At 38.3% G+C, this 12,972-nt stretch overlaps 1 protein-coding gene across 9 annotated transcripts in view; it reads right to left on the reverse strand.

Annotated features, from left to right (window-relative positions):
* The window catches only part of grin1a (glutamate receptor, ionotropic, N-methyl D-aspartate 1a), a 61,270-nt gene extending 48,360 nt beyond the window's left edge, over window positions 1-12,910 (reverse strand). For 2 of the 9 annotated variants that reach the window (XM_055181063.2, XM_055181062.2), the window contains exon 1: window positions 2,648-3,396. In XM_055181063.2, the coding sequence (XP_055037038.2) occupies window positions 2,648-2,896 (249 nt within the window). In that variant the 5' untranslated portion in view covers window positions 2,897-3,396. Of the gene's footprint in view, window positions 1-2,647; window positions 3,404-6,957; window positions 7,089-12,891 lie in introns of those variants that run through there. The other 7 variants (XM_055181069.2, XM_055181065.2, XM_055181061.2 and 4 more) reach the window with 7 other exon arrangements.
* Between the last annotated feature and the right edge of the window lie 62 nt (window positions 12,911-12,972).

Below are 12,972 nucleotides of genomic sequence, written 5' to 3' on the forward strand. Positions count from 1 at the left end.
TACCTTTTTGGAATCCATTCAGCTGATCTCCGGGTCTGGCGCTACCACTTTTAGCATAGCTTAGCATAATCCATTGAATCTGATTAGACCATTAGCATTGTGCTAAAAATAACGAGTGTCGATATTTTTCCTATTTAAAACTTGACTCTTCTGTATTTACATTGTGTACTAAGACCGACAGAAAATAAAAGTTGTGATTTTTCTAGGCAGATATGGCTAGGAACTATATTCTCATTCTGGCGTAATAATCAAGGACTTTGCTGCCGTAACATGGCTCCAGGAGGTGCAATGATATTACGCAGCCGAAAATAACCCCCTTAGTAACTTTCAATGGCAGGGTACTATTTTCGGGGACTGTGTAATATCATGACGCCTCTTGCAGCCATATTACGGCAGCGAAGTCCTTGATTATTACGCCAGAATGAGAATATAGTTCCTAGCCATATCGGCCTAGATAAAATCGCAACTTTTAATTTTCCCATCAGTCTTAGTACATGATGTAACTACAGAGTCAAGTTTTAAATAGGAAAAATAAAGAAACTCTTTGGTTATTTTTTAGCGCGATGGTAATGGTCTAATCAGATTCAATGGATTATGCTAAGCTATGCTAAAATTGGTAGCCCCAGACTCGGCTGAATGGATTCCAAAACGGTGAAATTCAAATGTTTAACTCTAGCTGGAAAAATTTGTATTATTTTTTTTTTTAAAGTGGAGTGTCCCTTTAAAAGGTTTATGGACATTGTGTGAGCATTTGTGAACATGGCGAAGTGTTGGGATTGTTTAAATGTTTTCATTTTGTTAAAAATATAAGAATAAACAAGACAGACAGACGAATGAGAAAGAGAGGGAGAAAAATAGAGAGAGATAGATAGATACCTGTAGATAGATGAATGGATGGATGCAGAATGATTCAGACAATGTTTTTGCTTTCAAAAAAATATGCTGTATTCAGAAGGAAAAACAACCATAAGAGAAAAAAACAACGTTTGGCAAAACCATGTGGCTCTGATAGCTTTGAATGCTGACAGCCCGTATGGTTGGGCTTGAATCAGGGATCTCAATCCAGCAATGCCTTCCGGCACGGACTCCATCTGTCACACAACGTCTCCCTTTAGAGTGGGCAGAAACATTAGTGAGCCAAAAAGTGATACACAGTAATTTATTTAGCAATAATCCTGATATTCAACCCAAGAGCTACAGAACCTAACGCTCCACATTTATCTAAGGTTAATTATTTAGTAAGGCACAGGAGGCCATTGGTTTTACCAAGAAAGTGTGCAAGTGAATGAGACCGAGACAGCGGGATCTTATTCATGTTCAGTACTTATATAGACTACTACCTCAGCAGTCTGTAATGACATCACAATGCACTAAAACACTTAATGTGATTTCTGCGTGTGCAGGCTTTTAATGAAGAAAAGCTTTCTCAAGATGAATTACTCCCGAGAGTGAGGCAGTAGTTTATCAAAAATTGCCTCTCTATCTATCTATCTATCTATCTATCTATCTATCTATCTATCTATCTATCTATCTATCTATCTATCTATCTATCTATCTATCTATCTATCTATCTATCTATCTATCTATCTATCTATCCATCCATCCATCTATCTATCCACCATATCACCTGCATGTCCCTAGGCATTTTGATAATGGATTCCTCCCACGAACAAATCACTTCAGATAATGATGCCATGCTGACTAACTATTTTTGTCCATCAGTAACACAGGCCGCTCAGTAAAAACAGAAACTTGTTTGCATTAAAAATCTTTAATTTGTTGGTGCGTCACCTCATATTTCGCAGCTGCTGCCCCCGGCCTGTTTCATAATCTCTCTCTCATACCTCACATCAAAGCTCTGAGGGGTCAGCCTCAGTAAGTTAACCTTTCTTCACACTGATAGTTTATCGACGTGTATGAATAATTACTTATGCTATCCAACTTAGACATCTAAACAAATCTATCACACATCAATTTCCAAGCTTGTGCAGGGGTGTTTACATTTACATTCATGCATTTGGCAGACTTTTTTATCCAAAGAGAATTGTACGGGTACATTTTTATCAGTATATGTTCCCCCATTATTTTACTGTACAGCAATGCTCTATATGGTATAAAAATGTATAGAAATTGAATTAATAGAAATAATTGGTATGCCCACTGTATATTTTAGATGGTATTTCTGATGCATGAATTTAGGTTTGGTATGTACTTGTACTTGGTATAGCATTGTATTTACAACACAAAGGTCATGGGTTCGAATCCACTAATAAAATGTACACCTTGTAATGCACCGCAGGTCGTTTGGATAAAAGTATCTTTCAAATGCATATATATTTAATAAACTGATGATATAATGGATACCATGGCTATGCACGTGAAAGGTAAAAAAATATTTCATTTACTTACTAAGGTGTTATTATTTATTAGTCAAAAATGTAGATTTTTAGAAAAATGCCGTTTTAAATTGATATTATACAATATTAATGCTTATGCCATTTAAAACGTAAAAAAATCACTTTTGTTACGGACATTTGTTTGGCTCTTAGGGAACTTTTAAGGTCACCTGGGCACGCTCACACATAATCTATAAATGTTAAAGGCATACAATATATACCAGAGCAAAATTTAAACACTAAAATCTCACCTGACTAGAAATAAGATCCTCACAGACCGACAGCGCCATCTGAATCGCGTTGGCTTTGTGAGTGACAGAGATGGCGGTCAACTTGAATTTTTCCCTCCCGTACACCTGGTTCGCCTGGGTAACGGCATCTTTAAACACCTGCTCGTATCTCTTTTGGCTCAGGACGGCTCCGATGTTCACAATCTTGGGCTCACAGCCGCCTCGCACGCACGAGGAGATGACAAACGCGGCCAAAAGAAGAAGACGCATCGTGCGCACGGCAACAAACGCGCACCGGCGTTCCTCTATTTAGTGCTGCTGGAGGGTCGTAGAGATGCACCCTCGGATAGCACCTCACCTAATTAAAAAAAGACTGAACCCAGTGTCCAGTGTGCCAATATCTTAGGATAAAAAAATCCCGAGTGCCAAATTCACTCACACTGCGGCGATGTGTACATGGTCACCGGTTCTGTACACAGAGACCCCTGCATTCATTGCACCAGTTTTTCCCTATGTAGTAAGCTTGACGCATAACGCATGAAGCCCGACAAAAAAAATGTGTGGCGTGTCGCGTATCGTCCGACTCTCTGTCCGTCGGCTGTTGTTCTGCTTGATAAGCGATGCGACGCTCGCGGCTGAGCGCTGTCCTTGGTGCTGACAGCTGTGCTCGCTGTTCAGTGCGCGCCCCCGCAACTCCTTCGGTTTTGCGCGTTGGCGTTCGGCTCGAATTATAACGCTACACTGTCAGAAAGCATCCACGCGTTGAATTCAAAGGGAGCTTATAATTGCTTTACAGCCAGAGAGAGGAATGGAGCTGTTTAAATAAAAGGATGTACAAAATGAGCACAAATACAAAGCATATGCTTTTGACAGCAAAGTGGATGACCGTTTGAAAATTAATTTGAGTGTTTATAATTCCAAAAGGGGGCTGTAATGGGTTCTGGCAGAGTGAGTTATTTCTTTATACGTTTTCCAAAAAAGCGTTCAGAAAAGACAGATGGAAGAGAGGCCCAGAAACATGTATTAATATAAAATAGGCCTAATTATAAACCTTTAACATCCACAAAACCTTTATGTTGTAAAAAAGGTTCTTTGTACTGGAAATGTTTTACAAACTATACAAATGTAAGAAAGAAATGGTTCTTAACTAAAAGGTTCTTTGGGGAACCAAATAATTCCATGGAAACACTAAAAGTGGACAAGTGATTAATCGCGATTAATCACATACAAAAATCGCATATAAAATATTTAAATACACACACCTATACATTTAAAAAATATGTATGTATCAATTACTTGAAGTTATATACACTCAACTAAAGGATTATTAGGAACACCTGTTCAATTTCTCATTAATGCATTTACGGTATCTAATCAACCAATTACATGGCAGTTGCTTCAATGCATTAAGGGGTGTGGTCCTGGTCAAGACAATCTCCTGAACTCCAAACTGAATGTCAGAATTGGAAAGAAGGTGATTTAAGCAATTTTGAGCGTGGCATGGTTGTTAATGCCAGACAGGCCGGTCTGAGTATTTCACAATCTGCTCAGTTACTCAGATTTTTATGCACAACCATTTCTAGGGTTTACAAAGAATGGTGTGAAAAGGAAAAAACATCCAGTACGCGGCAGTCCTGTGTACGAAAATGCCTTGTTGATGCTAGAGGTCAGAGGAGAATGGGCCGACTGATTCAAGCTGATCTTTGACAGAAATAACCACTCGCTACAACCGAGGTATGCAGCAAAGCATTTGTGAAGCCACAACATGCACAACCTTGAGGCGGATGGGCTACAACAGCAGAAGACTCCACCGAGTACCACTCATCTCCACTACAAATAGGAAAAAGAGGCTACAATTTGCATGAGCTTACCAAAATTGGACAGTTGAAGACTGGAAAAAAGTTGCCTGGTCTGATGAGTCTTGATTTCTGTTGAGACATTCAGATGGTAGAGTCAGAATTTGGCGTAAACAGAATGAGAACATGGATCCATCATGCCTTGTTACCACTGTGCAGGCTTGTGGTGTAATGGTGTGAGAGATGTTTTCTTGGCACACTTTAGGCCCCTTAGGGCCAATTGGGCATCGTTTAAATGCCACTGCCTACCTGAGCATTGTTTCTGCATGTCCATCCCTTTATAACCACCATGTACCCATCCTCTGATGGCTACTTCCAGCAGGATAATTCACCACGTCACAAAACATTTCAAATTGGTTTTTTTAACATGACAATGAGTTCACTGTACTAAAATGGCCTCCACAGTCACCACATCTCAACCCAATAGAGCATCTTTGGAATGTGCATCCCACAAATCTGCATTAACTGCAAGATGCTATCCTATCAATATGGGCAAACATTTCTAAAGAAGGTTTTCAGCACCTTGTTGAATCAATGCCACGTAGAATTAAGGCAGTTCTGAAGGCGAAAGGGGGTCAAACACAATAGTAGTATATGGTGTTCCTAATAATCCTTTAGGTGAGTGTATAATATAAAATATAATAAATGAATAAATATATATACACATGTAAATGTTTCTTAAATACATATCAATGTGTGTGTCATAAGACTGATACTGTCACTGGAACATCACACTTTTAAAAGGTCATAATATTTACCATTTGGTTACAGATATGTAGACATTTGGTACCAATATATATCTTTTAGGTACTTTGAGGTACTAATATGCACCCTTTAAGTAAAAGGTGTGCTTTTTGAAAGGTTACCGCCCCAGTGACTGCTTCTGTACCTGTTGTCAGAGACTATAGAAATGTGTTTCATGTGACAACATCCAAATAGGTTCAAATAAATCCAAAACAGTATCAGGGCTCCAGACTGCCACCCAAATTTGAGAGTGTGCCACTGAATTTTACATCCAGTCGCACATATCATCAAAGTATTTATTAGTAATACAGTGTATTACTTAGTAAAAATGTGAATATTTGGTTAGCATGTTGATTTACGGTATGTGCCCCTAAATTTTCTGGTTGCGCCCCTAAAATTTTCATTTGGGGGCCACTGTGCTCCTAGTGAAAAAAGTTAGTCTGGAGGCCCATTGAATTCATCTTACTTATTAGGTAAAATGACATTTAGGGGTTGTTAAATGACAAAGTATTTAGAAGAGTAAGAATAAAGGTAACAACTGCACCATATCACTTTTGACAGCACACAGATGGTCTGTTCTAAATAAAGTTCTTAGCGGGATGTAAAATGTTCCCCTGCTGTAAAATCCTAAATTTGTAGCACGTCGTCCTCTCCATTACCAACAGAGCTAAACGTAACCACCAATCTTCAGAGTTTTTGCATGTACATATGATCAGTTATGTAACCATGCCATCTATATTTCAACTTTCAATCACGCTTCTCAAAACCAGACCTTTGAAGTAATTACATAAAGTGGCAACGCTGAAGGACTGCACTGTTTTCAATGTGCATCCGTGCAGACCTTTAATTTGGGCTGATTTTCAGAGATGCACGTTTTATCGGGATGTTAGAGGACCTGGCAGGAGTGTTTTGAAAAGACTAGTGCTTGCTTTGTGAAAATAAGAGTAATGATCTCTCTGTGCAGGTGCATGAGAAGCATTATGCACTGCTAGGCACATAAGAACAAAAGGGGAAAAATGGTTACCAAGGAAACAAGCCTCTCTCCTGAAGTGTGAAGTTTCAAAGAATTCGCATGTAGGCATTTTGTGCGCAATAGCAACGCAAGGCGTTAATGAGACAAAGTGACAGTCAGTCCGCTGAAAACATGCAATACATAAAAGCCAAGCAAAATCAATACAGGTGGAAGAGCAAACATTTATGCACATATCAAGAGCTTATGGATTTGGCCTTGCATTGACTATGCAGAACATATTCATCATGCACTGACAAATCGTGAACTAAAAATTTAAGCAGCGATTGTGATTTTATTGCATTACACTTTATGATCTAATTTAATTTCCCTCAGCTCAAGAATTAGCAATTGAAGCCCTATTAATATTTCATCAACCGTGGGAAATAATCCTCTACGTGTGAATGTCATAGCAGTCAGATATGAAGAGGGGATTTGTAAAATAGGTCACAATTGATAGATATGCCGTCAATTTTAAATAATGCATTACACGCCTCAGGGGGTATCTTTATATAGCTACATGGTTTTACTTACTCTTATGCATTTATTATTTATTCATTTAAAATATAACTACAGAACATTAATCTAATTTCCTGAGTAATTTTATAGTTTTTTAAATTAAGCACGCATATATTTGTATCAATAAATTATGTGTTTTCTGGGTGATTCCTTGGGAAGCGGGGCATTCTGCCTCTCTGTATGACATACAGTATTTTGAATACCTGAATGTCTTCTGCTTGCTGGGAGCTACACAAAAGGCTGACCAAGCGACAAGATCCTCGCTGGCCTCGGTCGTGTTCCTCTGCCTCATCCTGACTCCCACATCTCTGCACATCAATTCAGCCGGGCCAGCCTGCAATGCAGCCATTATATAATGATAACACTGCCAACGAATACACACAGAGACAGGAGAATAGTCAAGACTTATTAGGTGTCACACACCTCTATAATGGGTGTGTGCGAATAAATGCTCTACTGAAAAGCATTTAACTTGATGTTTCCTCAAATTAGGTAATATTTCAAAATGGGTGACAAGCATCATATACTTTATAGTAGGGGTCTCCAACCTTTTTGTGAGCAAGGGCTACCACAATGGATAAAACAATCTGGAGGGCTACTTTTTTGATATAGTCTACTCAAAACTTTTTTCTTTTACTTGTTGATTTTATTTCATTTTCCGTTGATATGTTGTATAAAATGTTAACATAGAAGCCAAGCTAATTTAAGAACTATATGATAAATAAATATTAAAATTGAGGCTATAGAATGTGCTTTGGTGGGCAACTCTCAGACTGTGCGGGCATCTTGATACCCACGGACATCATGTTATAGGTAACTGCTTTAGATGAAAAGCTGATTGTGGTTTATGTATGTTATAATTGAAATTTTAAAACTCAAGAGGTGGCCTGATATGATCTTTAAAATATCTGAGTTAGGTATTTTGCAACGGTGGTTTTCATCTTTCATGTAAAGCTGCTTTGATAAAAAAGTGCTAGATACACTCACCTAAAGGATTATTAGGAACACCGTACTAATACTGTGTTTGACCCCCTTTCGCCTTCAGAACTGCCTTGATTCTATATAGCATTGATTCAACAAGGTGCTGAAAGCATTCTTTACAAATGTTGGCCCATATTGATAGGATAGCATCTTGCAGTTGATGGAGATTTGTGGGATGCACATCCAGAGCACGAAGCTCCCGTTCCACAACATCCAAAAGATGCTCTATTGGGTTGAGATCTGGTGACTGTGGGGGCCATTTTAGTACAGTGAACTCATTATCATGTTCAAGAAACTAATTTAAAATGATTCGAACTTTGTGACATGGTGCATTATCCTGCTGGAAGTAGCCATCAGAGGATGGGTACATGGTGGTCATAAAGGGATGGACATGGTCAGAAACAATGCTCAGGTAGGCCGTGGCATTTAAACGATGCCCAATTGGCACTAAGGGGCCTAAAGTGTGCCAAGAAACACCCCCCACACCATTGCACCACCACCACCAGCCTGCACGGTGGTAACAAGGCATGATGGATCCATGTTTGCATTCTGTCTTCAACAGAAATCGAGACTCATCAGACCAGGCAACATTTTTCCAGTCTTCAACTGTCCAATTTTGGCGAGCTTGTGCAAATTGTAGCCTCTTTTTCATATTTGTAGTGGAGATGAGTGGTACCCGGTGGGGTCTTCTGCTGTTGTAGCCCATCCGCCTCAAGGTTGTGCGTGTTGTGGCTTCACAAATGCTTTGCTGCATATCTCGGTTGTAACGAGTGGTTATTTCAGTCAAAGTTGCTCTTCTATCAGCTTGAAACAGTCGGCCCATTCTCCTCTGACCTCTAGCATCAACAAGGCATTTTCACCCACAGGACTGCCGCATACTGGATGTTTTTCCCTTTTCACACCATTCTTTGTAAACCCTAGAAATTATTGTGCGTGAAAATCCCAATAACTGAGCAGATTGTGAAATACTCAGATCGGCCCATCTGCCACCAACAACCATGCCACGCTCAAAATTGCTTAAATCACCGTTCTTTTCTGCATTCAGTTTGGAGTTCAGGAGATTGTCTTGACCAGGACCACACCCCTAAATGCATTGAAGCAACTGCCATGTGATTGGTTGATTAGATAATTGCATTAATGAGAAATTGAACAGGTATTCCTAATAATCCTTTAGGTGAGTGTTAGTACATTTGACAGTGACAATTTTGCATCAACATCTCAGCAAGCAAAATTGCATTTCATCTAATAGCTGTAAAAACATTCAAGATGTCGGGGCTAAAACAGGGCAAAATTTTGCTTCCTGTTGTGTTCATCAGAACAAATACATTTATACAGGTTTGTAACAACATGAGAGTGAGTTAATCGGATGAAATATCCCTTTAAAGTCCCCCTGTGGTGAAAATCAAGTTGTTTTTTACGTTGTAAGTGATAAAATTATCAAACACCAGGGGTCTTTAATAGATGTCTAATCGTGATCCAAAAATAAATTAAACCAAACACCTTGTAATCACTATTGACTTTGCATACATAATGGAATATCATCTCACTAGTTAGTTTGCCAAAATTCAGTTTATTTTGGCTAGAAGTGGGTTACTCATATACATTATTAGACTATATTGTGTCTGTAGTTAACCTAGATATTACATGATGGCTATTGCTTGCTGGTTTTACATGTCTGTGCAAGTGTTTCAAGCTTGTAAGGGGTTAAGTTAAACATTTCAATGCTGTTCTGGTTTGCCCTAGATGCCGTGGACCATGCAGACCTACGCGATGCATTTCTCATGTACAGTTTGGTATGTTTATTTATAATAGATGAGTGATCACTCCATCTCTACCCTTCAGCTACAAACAGTGGCTCAGTCTAGCGAGGTGTGCAGAATGCTGCAAATGTGCAATTTTAATGCAAAAATGCGTATCTTACATAAATATTCTCAGGAGCGTAGTTTCTTGGAAAATGGGGCAGGCAATCTCCCAAAACTAAAAAATGACAACCCCCCAATACGTAGACAAAGATATGTACAGTTAAGCAAATGTACAGTTTAAACAAACCTATTCCCTTGAATATTCTATATCAATTTAAAGATTAAGCAGGGGGAAAAGATTCCTTTTTGTGTGAAAATCTGATAAAAAAAAATAAAAACCAAGGCAACGAGCATCTTGGGGATGAGTATGCATGCACACAGAAGTACTGTGGCATTGCACCAGCCTCTGAAGGTTGCTATGGTTATAAATGATGTCCGAATGTTTCTTTAGAAAACTAGGACGCAGACCAAGAAGACAACTTTCAAAAAGTTAAATGTTACACCAAAATGTGCTATTAAGATAAAAATTAAATAGCTGCCCTTTTTTGGACTATTTTAATCAATGGATGGATGGTGGACTGATGCAATGATTTATGTGGTTCAGTAGTAAAAAGGGAACAGTATACTTTCAATTATTTTTAAAATAGAGAAGCATCTGCAGTGTTGCAATGTTTAACAAAACAATGTATAATGCAATGCGTGGAGGTGTTTGTTATAAAGTAAAAATACTTCTGTTGCTCATAATGCAGTGCATAATTAAATTTTGCTCTGTGAAAAGAAATATCTATTTTTTAAGGGAAAAGCAGATGATACATTAAGAATTTAGATTTCTCCCAACAACTTTGTTAATAATTGCCAATAATATGTTATTTGAATTAGACATTTAACAAATTCAAAATATGATGAGCCAATATGCTTGTCAAAATTATAGAAACCCTACATAGAATTTACATTTATCATCATTTCGTTCTTATTTTCTGATTTGTGAGTCACTTTGAAGTGTCTGCTAAATGAATGCACTTAAATATACATGCATGTATGCGTTTATACGGCTCCATTAGGAAATCTTTGCCTCTGATGATGGGAAAACTTTGCAAAGCAAATACACCTTCATATTGGAACACATGATACCTGTACTGTATGTCAGCAACTGTAACAATGATCATCAAACATCATGAAGTAAAAATATTTTTAAACACCACAAAACAAACCGATGACAGTGATGACCCACAACAACAACAGCATCAATGATGACCACCCTCCCCCCAATAAAACAATCTCATAGTAGGCTATTCACAAATTCATGCTGAAGGGCATTCTGGGAGCATTCTCCAATACAAAATCACTTATTCAGACAACGCTGTTGGACTAGGAAAAATATTTGGATATATACCTCCATTTTGGGTCTAACAATGCCCTGTATTTTGGATAAAATGGAATTCATGAATGTTATTTTATTTAATGATTTGTGTATCTTGGTGTAAAAAGACAGTTTGCCTGGCAGACAATAAATTAGGGAAAAACTAAAAGAAGAATAGCCATAAATAGTAACCAAAGTATCATAGACACTTGTGATTGGGCTCATTTGACTTAAGAATTGACCTAGCAAACACACAGCAATGCAATAACTACTACAGCAAAAAGCAATACACATAGTTTGCAAAAACAAACAACAGCACAAACACAAAAACAGGCAGGAAAATGAGAACAAGGAAGCTGAAAACAAAAAGCATTATTACCAAAACTGCTAAATCTGCATTAAAGGGGACACACCATGAAAATCTGACTTTTTCCATGTTTAAGTGTTATAATTGGGTCCCAAGTGCTTCTATCAAACTAGAAATATGAAAAAGAGCAACCCAGTAACTTAACTAAATAGGCCATTGAGATTTGGCTCCCCTTGTGCTGTCAGAAGGGAATAATACCGCCCCTTAATCTGCACTATTCAACCACGGCACTGCAGCGATCATCTCATTTGCATTAAAGGGACATACCCAAAAAAGGCCCATTTTTGCTCACACCAACAAAATGGCAATTTTAAAATGCTATAATAAATTATCTGTGGGGTATTTTGAGCTAGAACTTCACATACGCACTCTGGGGACACCAAAAATTTATTTTACATCTTAAAAAAGTCGTGTGAAATGTCCGCTTTAAAGGGATAGTTCCCCCAAAAATTAAAATTCTGTCATCTTTTAATCACTCCGATGTTATTACAAACCTGTATACATTTCTTTGTTCTGATGAACACGAAGGAAGATTTTTTGAGGAATGTATTTAACAAATCAGTTTGTGAGCCCCATTCACTTCCATAGTATTATTTTTCCCACTATGGAAGTGAATGGGGCTCATGGTCGGTTTGGTTAAAAACATTCCTCAAAATATCTTCCAATTCATGTTCATCAGAACAAAGAAATTTATACAGGTTTGTGAATTTTCATATTTGGGTGGACTATCCCTTTAAGAATTCCTAAACGTTTCTTCTGGAGTCTGTGGGGGGATTTTCTGGCGACATGGAGATATTTATCACGGCTAGATGACGTTGACCATGTTGATCAAACAGAGTTTGGCACGCTTTATGATCCAAGTTCTGAAATGCCATGCAAGGAACGGGCATTGGGATGTACGATTAATTGCAAACTGGGCACTCGGTAGTGCTGGAGCTCAGACGGACCATACTGTCCACACACGGTGGGCTTGAGTTATCAGATTCTGGTCCATCTGTCGAAACTGGTTGTGGTAATTTACGTGGATTTCCCTGTGGATTCTGTTCATTACAATGTTCAAATTCAAAAAAGAATGAGTATCTTACCTTACACAACGGGTACCCTCTGCATTTTAAAGTGATTTTTAAAATAGCAGTTTTAGTGTACAGATTTGTGGTTAGCATAACTTGAAGTATACAGTACTTGAAACATAGCCTACCCCTATTGAAAAATCCAGCTAAAACCAACATAAGCTGGAGAGCTGGTTTTAGTTGGTCTCCCAGCTTGGTTTTAGCTGGTTTTGCTGGTGTAGCTGTGTTTTGGTCACTTTTTAAGCGGGTCTAGCTGGACTGGAGGCTGGGAGACCAGCTGACTCATCAGCTTGACCAGCATTGCCAGGCTGCCTGGGAGGACCAGTTTAAACCACCAACTTTTTGCTGGTCTTAGCTGGATTTTTCAGTAGGGACAGTAAAGCCCCTGTATATTTTTAAAAAGTGCTAAATTAAGTAAAAACCTCAACAACCGTTGCTGCTAACTATTTTTGAGTTGCTAAAGTCCTCAGGTGGAAAAAAAAGATGGCGAGCTAATTAGCATATTCATTATAACATAGTTTCGGAACTTTACATCTGTTTTGATTTTCTCCTCTTACCTGTGCTCACATACAGTGTTTTAATACAGCCAAATGACAAATAAAGCTGCTCCCGTTAACACATTTTATTTCTGTTGTCGT

Source organism: Misgurnus anguillicaudatus, chromosome 9 (genome assembly GCF_027580225.2).
Source record: "Misgurnus anguillicaudatus chromosome 9, ASM2758022v2, whole genome shotgun sequence".
Lineage (NCBI taxonomy): Eukaryota > Metazoa > Chordata > Actinopteri > Cypriniformes > Cobitidae > Misgurnus > Misgurnus anguillicaudatus.